Source organism: Melitaea cinxia, chromosome 28, assembly GCF_905220565.1.
Source record: "Melitaea cinxia chromosome 28, ilMelCinx1.1, whole genome shotgun sequence".
NCBI classification, from domain to species: domain Eukaryota; kingdom Metazoa; phylum Arthropoda; class Insecta; order Lepidoptera; family Nymphalidae; genus Melitaea; species Melitaea cinxia.
In genome coordinates, this window is record NC_059421.1 from 2,696,328 (window position 1) to 2,718,227 (window position 21,900).

Here is a 21,900-nt window from a genome sequence, read left to right on the forward strand (position 1 = left end):
ATAAGTATGAAGAACATTTTATATGTTGCGTTTTAAAAAAAATAACTGTTGATAATGTTTGTGGGGAGAAAATACATATAATTAGCGCGATGAACAACCAAGTGCTCTTAATTCTCATGCGTATTAGTACGGGTGAAATCTGAATTCGAGCTGAGGTAGTGTAGCCCCCTAATCGAAAACAAATATTATTGACAAATGAAAAAAAAAAATGCTGGTTATGTTAAAAATAATTAGCCAACATTAATACTTCATTGCACTTCAAAAACCTAAAGACTGTAGTGACTGTACCTGCTTATTCATGGAAAATTGTTATTCTTTAGGTATCTATCAGCTATAATACAAATAAGCGTTAGCTTCACAGCTCGTTTGTGTAATAAATGTTACAATTGTAGTACGAGTACAATGGTAGTACGAGTAAATATTAATAAACATTTCTTTAATTTGTGAAAAAGTAACGCGGTTATCCAAGTGCTATCTTGCTTAGAAACGAACCTGCTTGGTAATATGATTTTGAGATATAGCCATTTACTAGGTTAAATATTTAAGTGGATAATTTAAAATATTCTGATTATAAAAAAAATTACAAAATTAATGTCAATGTCATTACACGTATTTTTTATTTATTTATTTATTCTTAATGTACACCAAAATACAGACACATATAAAGAAAGATACAATACAAGATGTACAAAGGCGATCTTATCGCTAAATAGCGATTTCTTCCAGATAACCTTTGGGGACTGGACACGATACAGTAGCAGCGGTTAGAAGTGTGCACAAATTAAGGAGGAAAAAATCAATAATAAATAGATAAAAACTACGATATGATAGACTTACACGATTATTAAAGAAAAAAAAAAAAAAACCATATAAATAAGTAAATATTTTAGTGTATACTATATAATATACATATACACACACATAAACATACATACACACATACATACATACACATATAAAAATATATACATATAAACACACACACATAAATATATACATATATGTACACTTAAAGTAAACTACAAATCGCGACAGTTAATACTTAATGAGCTACATATAATGCTTTTTAAGGCGTTGCTTGAAGCAAGCTTGTGTTGGAGCTTGTTTTATTGAAAGCGGAAGAGAGTTCCACAGACGGGCAGCATTAACAGTAAATGAATTGGAGTAGAAGGAGGTAGAATGGGGAGGAATTTTCATCAGAAGCAAATTGGATTCAGATCTAAGGGACCGCTCATGGGAATCGCAAAGAAACGTAAACCGTTCTTTAAGGTAATGAGGGGCATTAGGATTAAAAAGAACACAGTAGAGTAGAGTAAGTATATGTGTATTCCTGCGAAGGCGGATTGGGAGCCACTTGAGTTTACTGCGAAAATCGGAGACGTGGTCATATTTGCGAAGACCAAATATGAACCTTATACAGAGATTTTGAAGGCGCTCAAGCTTATTTAGTTGCTCCTCTTTGAGATCCAGAAAACACGTATCTGCATAGTCAAGGATTGGTAAAAGTAGTGATTGTGCCAGCGCAATTTTGGTAGGCAAGGGAAGAAAGTACTGGAGTCGACGGAGTGAACCGACGGCTGCAAACAATTTCCGGCTTAGCTCAGTTAATTGAGGTGACCAAGAGAGATGACGATCGAAAGTTATTCCTAGATTTTTCACTTTATCACTGACGTTCAAAACAACTTTGCTTCCTACTTTGCAACTAAACACGTACTTCTCGCTCTAAGCCTCATTGCTATTGCTATTGCCACGTGTTGCCATCTTAACAATTGACATATATTTGTCGTAGGTTACCTGATTTTAGGGTATGAATTAAAAACGGAATATTATTTCTTTTAATTACATTTTTATTTGCTGCTAAAGTATAATTACCTACTTACAAGCACTTAATAACTATGAGGTACTTTTTTTTTAATACATTTTCGGTTTTGCTCTAAAGAATAAATAAGTGAGTATTTCTAAAAAGGTTTTCGTCAAAGCAGTTTTTTATAGTATTATGAATAGAAAAAGCAGAAATCGAAGGCAGATAGATAAAAATATCAATAACTATTTAGATAACGGCATGAAAAGTTCTTGAGAAATCTCAAAAGGCAAAAACTCGATTAGACGAAAACTTTTTATATCATAGCATTTTTCAGTCATGGTAAGCCAAAATCGTCTTTCCATTTCAATAAGGTCCAACGGAGCGGGCGAGGTCAGCTGCGTTATCATCATATCCAGACCTCGCTTCAACTGGCTCCACTGAGATCCTTGGCTTAAAACCACGCTCATCGGCTTCATATTCAACAGTCTGAGAAAAAAAAATACAGATTTAATACGTACGTACGTACGTACGCTTGGTTGCCGACCTAGTTCTATAAAAAAGAGACACTAATAGTGAATTGTAAAGTTCTGTTGCCGTAAGAACCTCCTCGGTTGACATAAATGAAAACCGTGAAGTTTTCAAATTGACCAGTATTTTGTATCAATAGGAAAAAAAAACAGAGATAAGGTTTTTTAAGGTTATTTTGGGTGTGGTGGTCTGAGGTCAGTTCATTTTTGAAAAGAGGTCTGTTGCCAAAAATAGTGAAATTCTTGAATGAGAGGAACCGTTGATTCTAACGAATGTATTTGTAATAAAGGAATATAGATTTTTTTTATAAATATTTGTTACAGGTATTACCTGTTTGGTGCCATCGGGTAAAACAACAAAGTACGACCCTTCTGCTTTGTTCTCTTGCCTGGTCTCAGAGTGTCCGAAGTCACTGCCACTCTCGTAATCACTGACTTTGTAGCCGAAGTCGTAGTTAGCTGGTTCCTGTAATAGTTGATAGCTTATGTTATTAACTGAATATATATATTATGTAAGTTTTAGCAAATATTCTGAATATAGAATTATTGCATGATCAATTTTAATTCATACAAAACTCATCAGTTATTTTTTTGATATAATTGTTGGTTATATTTTATGTGACAAAAAGTGCAGGGACGTGATTTCATTTGTGTAAATACAATTAATTGATTTCAAGTTGTCATTCTACATATATACACGGTCGTTGCCATGTCATCTGTACCTGATCGGGTATGTTTCCCTGGGGGCTTAAGTTAAATTGCTTAAATTGCTATTCTATTGCTGCGATCTGAGAATAGGATTTGGGCTCCGTGAAAAATACAAGCGAATTTCGCTGGGCGATGAAGTGTTCAGTTTTAAGTGGGAAGAAATTTACATCTTACTTGATTTAATAATTCGTCCAGAGCGTTTCTAGCATAACTGTATCCCTGGTTAGAAATAGCGCTATATTGATCAGGGACTCCATAGTTGTCAGATGGCATCAAATCTCTGGCATCATACTTGCCATGTGATGAGGTTGACCTGCGTACGATCACACGAAGAATAATTAAACAAAATTTGAATACTGGCATATAGTAAAATGGTATAGAGAGTTACGAATTTAAACTTCAATGTAAGATGTTAGTATTTTCGCAAAGACGATTGCTTAATTTGACCAAAGTCATGAAAATAAGGTTTGACTTCGCTCATTCTTATAATTTAAAACACCAAAACCAATATTATAAATTATCTAGATCACAATAATGAATAAATTAATTCAAACCTAGTTTTATCAAAAGAAGTATAAACGTTTGTTCTCAAATTAGTTCTTGCTTCAGGCGCTCCATATTCAGATGCTAAGCTCCTTTCATTTGGCACACCATAGTTTTGTGAGACGGCTCTTGAACTTGGAAGGTAGGAATGGGAAATACTTTTTGAGCTTGGTAAGTAAGAGTCAGCATTCTTTGCATTCGGTAGTCCATATTGAGAAGATGGCGAACGAGGTGTTCCAAAACTTGAGGAAAATGTTCTCGTGCCGAATGACGATTGTAAATTTCTAGAACGAGTCGAATGCTTAGACAGACTGTCTAAAGGTAAAGAGTTGTAATTTTGAATATTCCTTGAGCTCGGTGCTCCGTATTGTTGAGACGGGGCTTGACCAAAACTCCTTTGAGACGGTACCCCATATTCTTCAGATGGAGTTGAGCTGAATTGGGGTTGCCCATATAAATTTGAGGGTGATCTTTGAAGAGGGGTGCCGTAAGAATCAGAAGGAAAGTCTCCAATAGTACTATATTCTTGTGCATCAGATCGTAATTGTGGTACACCATATTCTTGGGAAAGCCTGGAACTAGGAAGATCGTAACTATGGGATTGGCTTAAAGGAGTTGCATACTCTGTGAAAATTGTGGTACGAGAGTCAGGAGCTCCATATTGCTGGGACAAAGCACCTGAAATGGGAACTCCATAGTCTTTGGAAGGCTGAGATCTTATACTAGGCAGGCCATATTCTTGAGAAACCTTAGATCTGAAATTGGGTGTACCATACTTTTGAGACAGACTTGATCTAGCTGGTGGTCCATATTCTTGGGATAAAGTTCTCGATGACGGAATGTAGGATGAAAGTGTTTGAGACCTAACGCTAACTGCTGGATAATCTTTTTGGTTTCGAGTACTGACTTCAGGAACACCATATTCTTGAGATAGGGCACGTTGAATATCATTTCCGTGACTGTGACCAGATCGTGCCGCAGCATAGCCATCCCTAAAATGTATACATATTATTATTTATATTTTAAAGTTTTATTACATAATAATTAAGTAATTGATTGAACACGCTAATTTTGCGATTGTTTTATAAGTTTCCTGTGGCAGGACTACTGGAAGAGATTCCATCATGGGATAAGTAGTGCCTTTGTACCAGCATTGTTTATAAGAGCTATTTCCTTTTGCTATCCTAGTGTACATAAATTGTTAAATAAATAAATAAATAATTTTAAATTACATACCCAACTGGCGGTTCGGCTAAAGTACAGACCAGTAAACAGGTAAGTATAAAAATCTGCAATAAACAATAACAATTAAATAATATTGCATTACTTTCAGAAAATTTAAATTTGTTGAATTTTTGGTATAATTCATACCTTCATTTTCTTTATTTTTCAATCCGCCACTCTAAATACACCAGAAATATCGTGATTGTATATCGATGTTAATACCTGAAATCGATAGAAACTTACTCGATTTAGCCATAAAGTAATTATGTATTATAATTATATATTCATTATGGTCACCTACCCCTATTTATCGGATTATCTTCGCTAGTGAACAGGTGACTGTTGAATGGTATCATCCCAAAATCATCCCACTATTTATACTAGATCAAATTCTACAATGCCATATCCACGACCAACTTAAAAATAAACTTCTAAATACATTTGCTGAAGAAAAAACTGCCCTAAAGCTTTATAATTTAGGACTAAGTTGATTTTAGAAAGTGTAATAGCTGTGATGTCTTCATATGTCGACACGGACTGAACCAGATGTGCTATTGTTCAAATAAATCGATAGTTCGAGTATAATGCGACATTATTGTTGCGAGCCTCAATGCACATCGTTTTGCGGCGCAAGATGCTCTTGATCTTAATTGCATCTTAGTAATAGGTACTTATTTTTAATGTATATCAAATCGTAAAATAAATATCAACCAAAGCTTAATTATTATCAACCCTGTTCAAGACTAGCTAATGTTTCCTTCATCTTCATTCCTTATAGGATTAAACCATGTATTTGTGTAGAGAAATGGCATTTGAGTTTGGAACAAACATTCTTGGTTTAAAGAAATGGTGTTTAAAAACAGGTAATAATAAATCGTCGTTGTTTTCTATTTTAATAACTTATAATAATACTGAATGAAGATATCTAAAAATTTTTGTTTGCGATTTTTGTTTAGTATTTACGAAATTAAACTTAGACGGCTGAATTTGCCAATTTATTTATTAGATTTTCTGTGATGCTTGACAATGGCAGACCTCTATCATTTTTTTTTTTATACAGGAGTATCAAAGGCACGGATTGTTACAGTTTTTTATTGAAAAAATTAATAAATTTAAAAGCCTTCTTGAATGAAGAAAACGTTATTTTTGTTAAATGATATCAGTATGCCTAATATTCGTATATTTAGACTTCTGTAAAATAACTTAGATTTTTCTTTAAAACGACTTTCACACATGATTATGAATTACATTCTTAGATATGTATACTTATATTTTTGTATACGATTTTCTTTCAAATTGATGGTGCAACAATGCTTTCTTAAAACACGTGTTAATTAAGAGCAAGGTCAATGTAACTTATACCGTTTAATTTTACTGTCACGAATACTGAAGGAAAATATATTATTAACTTATCTAACTCTACATATAATGTTGTCTGCAGTAAAGGACATCGATTGTCTTGACGTCCTTCTATTTAGGTTCCTTTAATATATCTCCATCTGCAATTAACTGGTTTCTAAGTTACTCGTACGGGCGTCCGCAGTGTTTACAAGTCTTAGATACTTTCTCTGACTGGGCTAACGTCATTGCTAGCGTATTACAAGGTGGCGTTTTGTCTCCTCTTCTATTTTATTTATTTATTTATTTAAGACATACCAACTAAGTACATAAAAAAGCTTTCTACATTAAAACAATACCACTGTTTCTTTATTTATTAATTCAGTAACTATAAACATATTTTATGCACACGATCTTTAAATATACGCTCACTCTAAGCTAGCTGTTCTGCTCTGACAAAGTAAAATTAAAAAAAAGGACAAGGATTTATATACGAGAAAAAGGATTCTTTCGAACGTACAGTTATATAATTGTATTTGTCGGTTAGTAATAATTTTCCTTTCGGAACGAAGCTATCGAAGTAGCTCGTTTATTAAATAAAGTCAAATTTTAAAATGGGCTAGGAGCTTTTTTTTCACACGAAACTTGATCTATTATACCTACAGAACCCCCCATTTGAAATAACGCAATTAGGAATCGAACAGCTTGTATATATATATATATATATATATATATATATATATATATATATATATATATATATATGTATTATATATTATATATTTATATGTATTTTATTTGTAAGTCTAATATATCGTGTTTTAATCAACTCCCGAAAAAGGAGGAGGTTCTCAATTCAATTGTATTTTTTGTCTTTATTATCTCAGAACTTTTGAGTGCGTGGACCGATTTCGATAATTTTGGTTTTAAGCGAAAGGTGGTGCGTGTTATGTAGTATATGTGTTTAAATTTAATTGCAATCAAACAACTACTTTTTGTGTTATATCTCATTTACTTCACTATTTTTCGTCGACCTACGTTTTGTTATATCTCATAACTTTTCACTGAGTATACCAATTTCAATGATTCTTATTTTATTCGCAAGTTGATACTTGTTTTGTATTTCAATTTATTTATTTTTTTAAATTCGACCTCTACTTCTTGAGTAATCTTTGATAAAACGTATTTACTTGACTACTTTTTCGTCTACCTACGTTGTATTACTTGTCGATGTAATTAAGGTCGGTCTTATTTCGTTTGCGAGTAAACACAATTATATGTCTACGTATGTATATTCATGGTACGTAATTTTATTATTAAATATGTATGTATGTATGTACTCAATTTGATTAACGGTATTAATTTTTTTCCTTCTTAATAAGTGTACAATTCTAACCGCTGATACTGTGTCGTGTCCTTAGCCCAAAGGTTATCTGGAATAATCGCTCTTTTAGCGATCAAAACGCCTTTGTACACCTTTTTTTATTATCTTTTATATACGTGTCTCTATTTCGGTGTACAATAAAGAATTAATAAATAAATTACAAAACCTTTGTTCTACGGTTATTTCGACTTTATTTTTTTATGAAATTGTTTAAATAGCTGTTGCTCTTGCCCAAACAATAACCAGGTAAAATCTTGACGTCTAAATTAGTAAATATGTATACAGGTAGGTACTAGTTTCAATTGTATTTTACACTATTTTATTCTAATATACGCTTGAAAAGTTAGACGAAAGCCACGATTATATCTGAACCAAAACACTTTTCGTATCAGCCACAGGTTAATTACTCATTTATAAAATACTGTAAAACAGTGGTGTGTAAGTCAACTTCTAATTTGTATAAGAAAGAAAGAAAGAAAGAAAGAAAGAAAGACATTTATTTGAGACGCACTTTAAGAGAGGACATTATTTAGAGTTGGGGTATTTACTTAGTTATTACAGTCCAGATTAGCTTAATTTTAAAACATACGGTTCTTCCCTATGAAAAAATGTCATAAAACATGGATAAATGCGGACCAAATTCTCATACCGAGTTATAAGAATCTATCAGATCTCATAGACTTTCATAATAATAATAATAAATACTCTTTATTGTACACCACAAAGAAACATTACAAAAAAGTGATACATGAAAAGAAAGATGTACAAAGGCGGTCTTATCGCTAAGAGCGATTTCTTCCAGATAACCTCACTCTGTATGAGAATTTGATCTGCATTTCATCATGTTTTATGAGATTTTTTTCCATAGGGTTTTTAACGAGACAGCGCAGTTCGGTGTCCTTTACTCCTGGGCACTATTTAAGAATAAAGTGAAAAAGAAAAATTCTACCTATGTATTTAAGTAAATTCTAACTATTGAGAAAAATGCAATAGATGCTTATATTCAGAGGAGAGCTTGAAATATATACATCAATCAATTTTAAAATAAATTTCATTTTTGGTAAGAGTTACGAAAAAATCTAGACATATTTTATTAATCTAACTTTGCTACAAAATTTTGTCAGGAACTTTTCGAGGTCTTAACTATTTTACATTTTTTCCACAAGAATAGAAAGGGATAGTAACAGAAATAAAATATATGGACACATAATCTATTTCAGGGTTAATTTCGTATGATTCTCTTCTTATTGCGTAAATAAATAAGTAAATATCAATAAGAGTGTATGTGTTAATGTGTTTGCTCCGAGACGCGACTGGAGTACTAGCCCTTAAAAACAATTACCGTCTAATATTTGAAAACTAAATTGATGCTTCCTATTTGCCTCGATAGTGTTTACTGTGATGCTGATACTATATCTTCAGTTCAGTTCTTTGCTTAATGGCTTTTAGTTGTGTTAGATACTATAACTTACAAACGTCACTCTCAGCGACACTAAGGGCGGAGTTCACCGACTTTTAAAACGGCTGTTTATCAGTTAAACAAGTGATGAAATCATTTTTACTGTTCACCATACGTTAACTAGTGTTTACAGCCCTTAAACAGCCGATTACTATAACCGAACTCTACGGCATTGTTTAACCGTCCATCAATGCCATATTCGGACATCTGCTCAACAGATTCTGCTGTGACTTTACAACAGTTGCAACATTTCGTTATTAGTTGAAAGTTTTTGGTAAAAGATAAACACGCAGTCAGTGTTCAATTTCAATGTATTAATTGATAACTATCAAGACTTTAGGCCATCTTGAAAATCAAGAAAATATAGAGACCAAAACAAGGAGACCTAGAGTACCTGTTTCAAATGCGTCGTAATTATTACGAAGAATACAATGATTCCTCATTTAAAACTAGATTCCGTTTGTCAAAATCATCGCTTGAAAAATCGTTTGTTCTCTTTTTTAAAGCTGCCATTTTTCAAGTAAACCGTAATTTAAAAATTAAACACAACAGAACAAAATAATAATCAACACAGAGAACGTTAGCACGTGCAAAGAAATAATAAAAAAAAAATTGACAATGGCAGCGCCGTGACGTTATTACCCATCCAAATTGGACACTACATTCTAACGTAACAGTATCCAATGCGTTCTCGAACTTCTCAAGTTGAAAGCGTTTTATTTTATGCTGCTAACTATAGATGGCACCAAAACTCGTGTCGACTAAATAAAACTATGTGACTTCCCTAATGAGTAAACTTATAGCATTCATTCATTAGTGGTTCATTCGCTGTGAGCGTATGGTGATTGCCTGATTTAGTAACCACGGTTAAAATATTCGTGATGAACAGTGAATACTTTACCGGGTGCATAACCGATGTTTAGGAATTCATCGGCTGATTACTAAAACATTGGTTAAACGATAGTCGGTGAACTCCGCCCTAAGTGTCAGCGTGACTGAACGTCAGTGTCAGTTGTTTCACATGATTTAACTACCCATATTTTTTTTCATATCACGAACCTTATAATGTTTCTAGAGGACTAAACTTCAAAAAATTGCTTTTTAATTTTTTTTTATACATCACATTTAATACACAAAATAAAATTTTATTGTATTTTACAACGGTAACTTTTAAGTGGCCTATATACCTATATAGTTATCCAAAAAAAAAGGTATTAAAATTTTTCAGTTACAAATTCTTTCAGTTACAATTCTTTAAGTTACAATGGTAATCCAGTAACTTTATCATATACTCTTAACGAAGCGTCTGTGAACAGGCCGAGCTGAATGTTTTCCACTACCGTTACTTCTGTGTCTAGTCCTCCACTTTTCAAGATACTACCTATCGATGGCCCATAAAAATGATGTCCCTTGTACGGTTTCCTAAAGTTCACTGCTACTTGTCCCCTCAATGTTACTGCATACACCACTTCGACTTCCAAATTATATCTATTCGCTGACAGCACTGCTGATACTGACTGTCCAGGCTTCAACTCAACCTCCATACCAGTAGTCGTACCTACTGTCACAGATTCAGACTTTTCTTGGCTCTTGCCTACTGTGGAAGTATAAGAAAAACTGGTAGTCCCAGACAATTTTGCCAATATAACATTTAAATTATATTCGATTTCCTGAGAAAATGTTGTTTCTTGAGTTCTAGACCACGTCGTTGCAATTGTGTTTTCAACAGTTTGACTAATTCCAGCATTCACTTTGATCGGATTATTGACTGAATTTTCGAAGTCCTGAGAAAGTACTACAACTGATTTTACAGCGCTGTGTTTTAGTTTCGCAGATTTTACTTCTAGTACTCTAGTCACTTCTTGCCAATTATACGTTTTGTATAAATCTCCCCATGGTGTTGGACCTTTTAAGAAGACGTCCCGAGGAACCACCTCATATTTCTTCTTTACAGCTCGTTTTAAAGTGAAACTATCGAGATGAAAAAGTTCAATTTCTCTATCACCAATAATATCTACATCAACTCCAGAATAATTTATTCGTACGTCTGATTTATTATTTCCTGCCGCAATATTTATAACTATTTCTGCACTAATTATCACAAAGAGAGATGGTAAAGCTAAAACTACACTGTACATTTTTTTTCAATTTCAATTTTGGCTAAAATTTAAAATAAAAAGCACACTATTGTGCACAATACTTAGATGTAATTTCAACTGGTTTTTTTTTTAAATTATTATTACTAACCTTTTACCCTTATTATCAAATACTGAATTGGGGTTCCGTACAATAATTTTAATTAAAAAATAATAATTTGCTAGCATAAATGGTAAATTTGTATTGCATACTTAAAACAATACCTGAATAGGAACATACGCTTTGCCCAATGACACTTGATGCCCACTATGACAATATATCGCCCTATTGACAACATCACAGTAACAGGAAAAGCAGTAAAACAAAACCATATTTCAATATGATAATTTTTAATTTACAAGACTAATTAAAAAAAATCTCTTTTAAGTAGGCGACGATATATCACGTCAGGCTGATGCTATTGTACCATTATATTATCACATCTCTGTATTCCAAATAGTATTTCATGTTAAAAACATAGCTATACACACAGAATGTTTCATTGCAATTGATTTTATATTTTTTTTAAATACTTTTTGGGGGAAAAACAAGTGTACGGTGCACCTGATTGTGAGCGGTTACTGTAGCTTATGAAACCCTGCAACACAAAAAGCATAGCAAACGTGTTACCTACCCTACTCTCGACGCTCTCCAGAAGCTTTGGCTACCTTACTCACATCAGAAACACAACACAGCTTGTAAACAGTTTAATTTGATTGTGATCTTTTTTGAAGTTTGGGTTGTCTGACAGAAATTAGCTATACATACTTTATAGTATGTAATCTTTAAGCTTAACATTTTTTTCTATTCAACATAATTTATTTGATTTCTATTATTTTCTGACACTTATATTAAAGTGCTTTATTGTAACGTAATTATTTTAGTTTATTTAATCTTGACCTTTTGATGATATGATAAGTAGGTCAGTCAGATGTCTTAGATTTAAACTTGTACTTGAACAATAATTTATATTATATTTATTAGATTATCTTTTAAATTATTTTTCATTTCTCGATAATTATAATAGAAAAGACGATAGATAATAACAATAAATTCTTCTATTAGGTACGAAAAGACAATTAAAAAAAAAAATATTTGATACATTTTATTTGTTCCTTTTCTTAATTATTTACTGTCTTACATTATTTTTATTTGTAAAATAAATATATGCCTTTAGAAAATACGGAAATAATAATATACAAACAATATTTATTGTATAACTCATTTATCTTATTGTGCAACAATAATTACGCCATAATTAATAAATAATTATATATACAAATAATACTACACATACAAATAAATAAAATTGGAGTGTCTGTTTGTAATAATAAAATAACTGCTTTTTCTAAATGCATATGGTATGTACGTATACACGGTACATATACAAAAATATTTTTTTTACAATTTTTGTCTGGACTGTCCGTCTGCCTGTTTGTTTGTTCCGGATAATCTCTGAAACAGCTGGACCGATTTTGACGAAACTTTCACTGGCAGATAGCTAATGTAATAAGAAGTAACTTAGTCTAGTTTTCGAAATTTATTTATTCTTTATCTCTAAGAACTGAACAATACATTTTTTTTAAATTCCACGCGGACTAGTCGCGGGCACAGCTAGTAATTAATAAATAATATCTAATATTTTATAATCATACAACATAAACTATATGATCAGTATCGCTGGAGTTAGTGAACTATTAAAATGAGTCTATCCTTAGTCAAATATTTTACGTATCTGTTGCTCATTCAAAAATCTTTAGCGGAAATCAACATAAATATAACACTTGCCTCAACAAAGGGTGCTGCTAAATTGATTTGTACCGGAAGTGATCTGAAATTAGTGACTGAAAAAGAAATTAAACTTTATAATATTACAGACAGAAATTTAAAAATATCTGTTAAAGAGGATTTTGGCAAGGAACCAGATGAAGTATTTCTTAAAGATCCCACTGACTATGGATATGTATATTATAAGTATCATTGGAATCAAATATATAGAAAAGTACAAGTAAAAGCGGCTGAAATAGTAGATATTGTGAACAAAGAAGTTGTATTGACTGTACGCAATCATATTAATAACACAACTAGAAAAGCAAAGGTTAAAATAGATTTATATGAGACAGTTAAAACGACTATATCTTCGTTTTGGGATAAGGATGCTTTTGAAGACAATATATATTACAATATAAATACATTTTATTTCAAAACAAAATTAAGTTTCAATAATACGTGGAAAAATAATAATTTTAAAAGTCTGACATCAATCATTGGTAGTAAAAGTGTCGGTTTTGTTGATATTGAACCTGGGAGAACAGTAACGACTACTCTTGCCGCTAAAAGTACAATATTGCTCGTTAAAATTGTATATGCCTCAAGTCTTATTGGAAATTTATTTGCTAATTACGCAAGGTTATTTGGAAAATATCATTTTTGGGCTCCACCTATATCTGAAGTAATGAAATTTGGTAATTTGAGAAATGAAATAATTGTAAATGAATTAATTGAAATTAAAAGTTATACAGATCCAGTTATATACGTGATTGATAAGGAAACAGGGAAGAAGGTGCCGTTGATGTTTGATAACAAACCATTTCACAAACGGAAGCAGAAGAAGTTAAACTAATTATTTCTTTTTTATATTATTGATGTTGTCTACTATCACCAATTTAAGAGCCATTTCACAAACATCGGTAACAATCCGCGAAATTGTAATATTTTGACGTCGTTAATCTCAGTGTTGGATGCAATAATGTAATTTATATTTTTGAAATATAATAGAACAACCTTTGTTGTAGTAAGATAGTCATATCAGAATTTTGATTTGTCTTATGTGTATAAAATTATTAATCTTTTCATCAGCCTCCTCCCTGGGTAAACGGTCGCAATGTATACTTTTAAGTCCTACTTTTCAATAACCTTTACGTTGAAACCGTTAAAAAAATATCGTAATATGTGGAATATAATTTTGTTAAATACTAGAACAGATTTTTATTCCATTTGTATCTCTATTAATCGATAAAAAATATTTAAAGTTACGAATATTTTCCAAATAAGTACAATTTTAAAAGCGACATTTTTCTTAGAAAACTAAGATTTTAAAGAACTAAATTAAATTTATTTTAACTAGTACTAATTAAAATTATTTTATTGAAATAGGTAATAGTTTTAATACATTTTGTATTAAATAATAAAAAGATACATAGTATATATTACCACGCATGCAGTCGAGCGCCAGCGCTCTTAGAACCCGCATTTGATACTTTCATAAAAATAAAAACATATTACGAAAATGACTGTAAATAATATAATGATAATTTCTGTAAATAAATGTATGATTTAATTTTTTTCTCACATTATCAATACAAATAGGCATTTCAACCTGTTTTTCTTGTTATTTGTTTATTAATATGTTTGTCGGTGTCATTGAGTTTATAAAACATTGAAAGCAGCAAAATTTGATGGTCTACTTTCATCCAAAACTATGCAACTCACATTCACACACAGATTTTCTGGGGCATAATAAAATGTTATTTTATTCATATCGTAAATATTAGATTCATTCGTAAACTTAAAAAAATAAATCAATTAAAAAAAATTGTTTCATAAAATTGTTTTTTTATTTTTATTTTAAATTTATTGACTGTTGTTATATAACATACTTGATATTTTGATCAAATTAATTATATAAAAAACATTTTATACCATAGTTATTAATTTTTATTATACATTAGAAAATGATCAAGATGGTATTTTGGTTGTCACACTATACTAATTAGCACAAAGATCGCGCGGCTCGTACGACTCGCGCGATGCGACCAAATTTCCCTAAACTTGCAGAGCGAAAAATTATGAAATGGTTCTTAACATTAAACGACCGCAACGATTGTAACGCCCACTCTATCTTTCCACCTAGGGCCCGTGGTCGTCGCGACCGATCGCTCGACGTCATAGATAACGTCGCATTCGCGACCACATCGCGCCCTCTTCGCGCACAAAATATAGGTGGGTTAGAGTTGGCTTTCGTCAAAATGTGGCGGGAGTTTGAATAAACAACTGTCAATGTCAAATTGTGAATGTCATCAGAAATTAATGAACTTTCCGAGTCATTATTTCTCATTCGTTTAGTTAAAAACGTAACAATAAATTCACGGGAATTCATGTTGAATTAAGTTCTACTTAAATCTTCTTTACTCACAACCCCTGCATTCTTTTATCATGCCGCCATTTTGTGAGCACACAGTGTTCAAATCGCCTATATCGCCCGCGGCGTTTTTACGTTAGTGAAACCGCAATTTCAGTGGTCGATAGCGTTGTAGGTTTATGGTGGAACGCACTCATAGTGTCCATTTTTTTTTCAATACTGAGTTGACATTGACAGTTATAGTAATCTAGTGATGGACATTAAAAAAAAACATCGATGTTTTTTTCGATTGAATGCATCGGATTGTTGCATCGATGTAATATCGATGTATCAAAAAATACATCGATGTTTTCTATACATCGATTGTAATATTACATATAACGTGTTTTCAGTTTAACACTTCGATTTATAAATATTATTGCTAACACGACACAGCAAATTTTAAAATGAATTCTGAATCAAGCTGAGTAGGTAATTAATTAATACAAAAATTATATGATTTTTGAAGCCAAAGACTGCAACTGTAAGCGAGAGACGGCGGGTGAATTCAGTCATTCAGTCGGCCATTTGCATTTATATTTTTTATAGGTTGCTTGCACTGACTTCTAAAATATTGGCTGCTTTTTCAACCAGTGATATCACTTTTACACGAAACACCTTGCGAGTGCTAAATAATGTAATTGGAAAAGACAAAAAAATGTGAGAGAAGAAGTGAAAAAAATGAGGTAGGTTTGATTGTTTGCCTTTTCGATGCATCGAAAAAAAAGCATCGATGTATACTCGATGTTTAAAACTTAACAATACATCGGTTTGATTCGATGCATCGTTACTATACATCGAGTATTTTTAAAACATCGATGTATATCGTCCACTCCTATAGTAATCTTTATTTTTATTTCCAGTTCGTTTGTTGAAAGACGTAACTGTATTTCAAAAACAGAAAATTAAATTACGTGTTTTATATAACTGCACTATTAACAAGAAATCAAAGACCATTAAATAATATGTTAGTGTTGTAAATTATTTCATATCATACACGTAGTGCATTAACATAATAAAATACTGCATTTGATTATTTTATTTTTATGTATTTTGTTTTGATACCAACTTACTGTACTAATTTTCATTTGTGTGATTAAAAAAAAAATCAAAATGAACGGAATTGCACTCTTCGTGCCTTTGTACACCATTGCGTAAGTTATATTGTTTACCTTGTGATATTTCGTGATGTTTTTCTGGACTCCTTTCTGATTACAATAGTATACATAATGGATTGTTTAATGTACACAAAATACAAATACTTATAGTACCTATAAATAATAGAAAAAACGTAAGATCAACAGAATCAAACAGAGTCCTCTTTCTGTGACCATGGTTGCTGTAAAGTATCCGAAACGTCGGGCATCTAAAAAACGTAATAAATCGCGATAAAATCCGAAAAAAGTTGTTTCATTATAATTGGATATTGTTGTTTTATAAGCAATAAAATTCTTAATATAATAGGTATCTTAATACCTGATTAGCCCGTTGGTGCACTTTGTGCTTGTTTTCTGCTTTTTGAATTCGATTCTGTCCTGAGACTGGGTGTATTAAATATTTTTTACATATATTATTTCTATATATATTTGTCAAAAAAAAATTATTTATCAGTCAGCTGTTACCTGTAACACAAGCATTAAGTTGCTTACCTTAGTAACAGACGACCGTGTGTGTATGTTATAGATATATATTATTATTAAAACCATCTTATTTCTATCTAGTTGTTGGTTGTATTTGAGGTGTTTAAGTATTAATTTTATTTCCAGACTCCTCATAAGTTTTTTTAGATAGGATTCTGATCCAACTGGTGACAGTTAAATTTAAATTATCTTTTTTATGAAAATAACTAGTTGAGACTTCATCTGTGTGGAATTTAACAAAAAAGTTATTGTTCAGTTCGCAGAGTTACAAAATAATTTTTTTTTTCATTATTACAGCCTATACAGTCCACTGCTGGACATAGGCCTCCACAAGTTTATGCCAAAAATAACGTGAACTCATGTGTTTTGCCCATAGTTACCACGCTGGGCAGGCGGGCTGGTGACCGCAGGGCTGGCTTTGTCCCATCGAAGACGCTGCTGCCCGTCTTCGGCCTGTGTATTTCAAAGCCAGCAGTTGGATGGTTATCCCGCCACTGGTCGGCTTTTTAAGTTCCAAGGTGGTAGTGGAACTGTGTTATCCCTTAGTCGCCTCTTACGACACCCACGGGAAGAGAGGGGATGGCTATATTCTTTAGTACCGTAGCCACACAGTATTACAAAAGAAATAAATTTCTAAAATAAAAGTAGTATAAGTTACTCCTTATTACATCAGCTACCTGCCAGTGAAAGTCCCGCTTAAATCGGTCCAGCCATTTTAGAGATTAGCCGGGACAAAGAGAGACAGACAGACAGTTATATATATATATATATATATATATATATATGTATATGTATATAATTATACATAAATAAATGTATATATAGATGTATGTTTCATTATCTTCAGCTAAGTGTTGTGCATAAGCCCACAAAAGTTTCTGAGTTGGTACGACCAAAAAAAAATAAAAAAAGCGTAGCAACGCGCGCAATTTCCAAAAAAGGAATAGGTTCTCAATTCGTGTGTATCTTATTTGTATGTTCTTTTTTTAATCGAAAGATGGTGCGTGTGGTCATTTTTAAATTGAATTGAATCCTAACAAGTACTTTTCGAGTTATATCTAATAATGCGACGTACGTTGTATTATACCGCATAATTTTATAAATAAATTTGATGATTCTTGTTTTAATTGGTGCCATGTGGTATCAGCTGAGTAGAATAGCACTAACCCTTTTCTTTTTTGGTGTATCACGCACGCACGCACGCACGCACGCACGCACGCACGCACGCACGCACACACGCACGCACGCACCCACGCACCCACGCACCCACGCACGCACGCACGCACGCACGCACTCACTCACGCACGCACGCACGCACGCACGCACGCACGCACGCACGCACGCACGCACGCACGCACGCACGCACGCACACACACACACACACACACACACACACACACACACACACGCGCGCGAGTAAAACCAATTTTATAATTTAAATATGAATATTTTATAAATTAACAATGTGTGTTGTGTGTTAGTCAATGATGTGATGTGCTATATAAAATATATATCCTACAATATCACATACATTGATAAAAAATATATTTACATAGAAATTAAATTACATGGGTTTCAACCAAAATTCTGTAATTCCGTAGACGATGAAAAAATCCGTGGAGTTGACGACACTGCTTTCTAGTCTATTAATGTGTATATCAACGCCAACGCTTTCTCTGTTTCCGGCATTGTTCAAATCAAAAGATCAAAATCAAACACAAAAATATCGAAAGATCTCCATTAATAAACATATTCTAAATAACCGGCATCAATTATACTAAATACATAGCAGTAGGTTATTTCAAAAATCTGCGCCCCCGTGCGATAAATTTTGCCGCCCCATAAATTAGGTGAAAAGGGCAAAAAAAGCGTATGTATTCGGCCATATTCTGTAATTTTCATATAATCCACTAATAATATTACCAAAAAGTATAATACTATAAGAAGGTAAATACTACCAAAAGGTCACATTGAATAAATAATCAAACTACCGGATAATATATATATTAAAATTATATATTAAAATACACGCGGAGACATGCAAAACAAAAATTAATTGTCCTAAAATTGATAAATTTGTGTCAACAAAATATTTTGGAGTTATAATGTACCAAAGGTTATCATGGTACTTCACCTGTATTAAACAGCAACCTGATTCAAATAACAAATCAACATCAATAAACATTCTTACGGAAATATAATACAGTCTCATTATTCCAGTCAGTTCTTATCTACTGTATGTTATGTACTGTATTCCTATTTGGGCAGGAGCTCGAAAAACAAAGTTCCTAACGCTAAAGCGCGCTCTAATCAAGGCTATGTATTTTGAAAATATAATTGTTCCAACTGACCTACTATATGAACTGAGTCGCTTACTGTTAGAAAGCTTTATGTAATGCACATTATTTTGAGAAAACACAAATCTCTATCTACCCAATAAACTAAATTTAGAAAATAAAAGACGAAAAGATATAATAGTACATGCCCCAAGAAATAGAACTTTATTTGCTAGCATTCAATAAGAGTCAAGTTCATGATTTTTGTACAATATCATATATTAATAGGCTAAGGTTAGATGTTTGCCTCCCTTTTTAGAAAAAATTTCAATTACTACACTCACTCACTTCAGTCTATTGCAGTCCACTGCTGGACGTAGGCCTCCACAAGTTCGCGCCAAAAATGGCGTGAACTTATGTGTGTTGCCCATAGTCACCTTGCTAACAAATATCTTGTTCAAAATTTGGAACATCACTGCTAAATAATACTGCTTTCAACCAATATTGTGTTCCTTTGTTGAGTAAGGTTAACAGAGGAGAGAGATCTCTCGGTAAGGAAGGTATAAGAGGCCAGGGTCAACGACGTGTTTGCATGCACCACTCTTAGTGTTGCAACTATTAAGTGGCTGTAGTCTACGGTTTCCGCTTACTATCAAAAAGACCTTACGTTTGTTTGTCACCTTTTTAGTATAAAGAAGTGATTTTTTTTTTTTATTTACAGGGTGCTTATCATCGGTGCCTCAATCACAGCTGGTATTTTTGTATTCCACGTTGCTGTCGCACCCCTCGTATTCAAATACTCCAAAACGTTCCGTAGAAGCCTTATTTTTGCTAACTTCGGTGAGTATCGACCTAATCTTATTTTTCATTACTAAATCTAATTACCTTTTATAGTTTGACTAACCGGTGAACTTCCCCATTTTTATGAATATGTATTTTTTTTTTCTTTTATACTCGCCTCGTTCCGATATTACCCAAAAAAAAAGTCCAATTTGGTGCACATGTTCGAATGGTTCACTCGTTCGGGAGTTCAGCGCGTACACATATTTCGGCGTTTTATTTTTATTTATGTAGATATAAACATAATATAAACAAAAAGTGTATTTAAAATTCTAAGTATAGAAAAAAGTGCTACCTAACGTTAAAAGTAGGTATATTGAATTATTTTAATTTTTGTTTTGTTTTATACATCGACGTCACGTGTATCTGATCTGCGTCACAGATTGTCTTGAATATTAATTCAAAAAACGATTCACACTCAGCGGTTTCCTCCGTGATTTTTTTTTTATTTTTTTATATAACTAGTTTGGCAAACAAGCCTACGGCCCATCATCATTCAAAAATGGCTTTAAAGCCGTTTTGAAATAAGTAATTTTCTATTTTAGTTTCGATTTGTCATCAATTATAACGATAGTTATAAGAAATATGTAAATTCTGTTTTTTTTTTATACATTCAACTTGGTCGGCAAACAAGCTTACGGCACAACGGGTGGTAAGCGATTAATACCGTAGCTTATAAACGTCTGCAACACCAGAAGCATCGCAAGCGCGTTGCCGATCCTATCCCCATTTTCCCCCAGGAGCTCTGGTCACAGCTGGGGTGGTGCAGGCTGAAGTGAAAATAATTCTTCAATTCGAACTATTAATTCCTGAGATAAATGATTTCAAGAAAAAAAAAATAACTTCAGATGTTTAATATTAGTATAGATTAAATATTCGCGACTTACAAAACGCTGTATCATCTTATTATTACCCCAGTATGACTAACTTACTATGACTAATGACATACATCTTTGCTGTACGTAGTAGTTCTGTTCTGCCGTGCTCAAACAAAAGGCAGTTACATTACGTTTCTTTTATTTATACATATTTTAGGTATACATTATTTTTAACCGACTTCAAAAGAGGAGGTTACTCAATTCGACCGTATTTATATATGTCGCAGTCACAACTATTAACCAGTCAAAAGTACTATTGACTAGCGAAATCAGTCAAAAGTACTTCTGACTGGACAAGTTGGTCAAAAGTGGTTTTGACTGAAAGTTATTGGTTATTAGTACTTTTGACTGCCAATTTGCGGTTAAAAGTACTTTTGACTGACGCTCTCCGTCAAAAGTAGTTTTAACTGCAAAAAAGCGTCAGTCAAAAGCACTATTAACTCGTTAGATGTGAATAAAAAAGATATTTATTAAATGTGAAATCGTTTATTACGAAAAATTTGGCATTACAATCAATACATAGAGGACACACACTTAAAAATTGTCATTAAAATAGGTAATCAGAAAATTCACTGGTTATAAGAACACAGTACCTATATTACGTTAATCGCTTCTCTTAAATAATTTTTAACTCTAATTAAAATTTTAAAAAATCAAAACAATTCGTGATTGTATAATGAGAACCTTGTAAATTATATGTTTTACTTATTACACATTATTTATGCATCGTAAGCAACATAGGTTTTTTTTTAAATAACTTTACAAGGCTATCAGTCTACAATGACGTATTTTATTTATTCATGCAACTCAAACTATTATGGCATTTTGAATTACACAGTAATCTTTTTTTCTTGCATAAACATTTATTGTTTTTACAGCTCGTAGAACATACACATCGTGCATAACCTTGTCCTGTTCCAATAGCAGCGCTCTTTGCAGCTGTTCGTAATGTAATTGTTACGT

The 21,900-nt window shown here is 32.4% G+C and overlaps 3 protein-coding genes across 3 annotated transcripts in view; 1 reads left to right on the forward strand and 2 right to left on the reverse strand.

The window, feature by feature from the left end:
• Positions 1 to 1,829: 1,829 nt before the first annotated feature.
• LOC123667407 (pro-resilin-like) lies at positions 1,830 to 4,959 on the reverse strand. The gene is made up of 6 exons (XM_045601312.1): positions 4,954 to 4,959; positions 4,819 to 4,871; positions 3,594 to 4,574; positions 3,214 to 3,352; positions 2,663 to 2,797; positions 1,830 to 2,290 (listed from the first exon to the last, which is right to left on the reverse strand). Exons 1-6 carry the CDS (start codon positions 4,957 to 4,959, stop codon positions 2,168 to 2,170), a joined length of 1,437 nt encoding a protein of 478 aa, XP_045457268.1. The 3' UTR covers positions 1,830 to 2,167.
• A 5,126-nt stretch (positions 4,960 to 10,085) lies between these two features.
• Positions 10,086 to 11,125, reverse strand: LOC123667408 (spherulin-2A-like). Its single transcript, XM_045601313.1, has one exon. It carries the CDS (start codon positions 11,123 to 11,125, stop codon positions 10,247 to 10,249), a length of 879 nt encoding a protein of 292 aa, XP_045457269.1. The 3' UTR covers positions 10,086 to 10,246.
• A 5,166-nt stretch (positions 11,126 to 16,291) lies between these two features.
• The window catches only part of LOC123667527 (lysophosphatidylserine lipase ABHD12-like), a 35,162-nt gene continuing 29,553 nt past the window's right edge, over positions 16,292 to 21,900 (forward strand). Inside the window, exons 1-2 of the mRNA XM_045601413.1 lie at positions 16,292 to 16,457; positions 19,941 to 20,059. Of these exons, the coding sequence (XP_045457369.1) occupies positions 16,417 to 16,457; positions 19,941 to 20,059 (160 nt within the window). The 5' untranslated portion in view covers positions 16,292 to 16,416. The remainder of the gene's footprint in view (positions 16,458 to 19,940; positions 20,060 to 21,900) is intronic.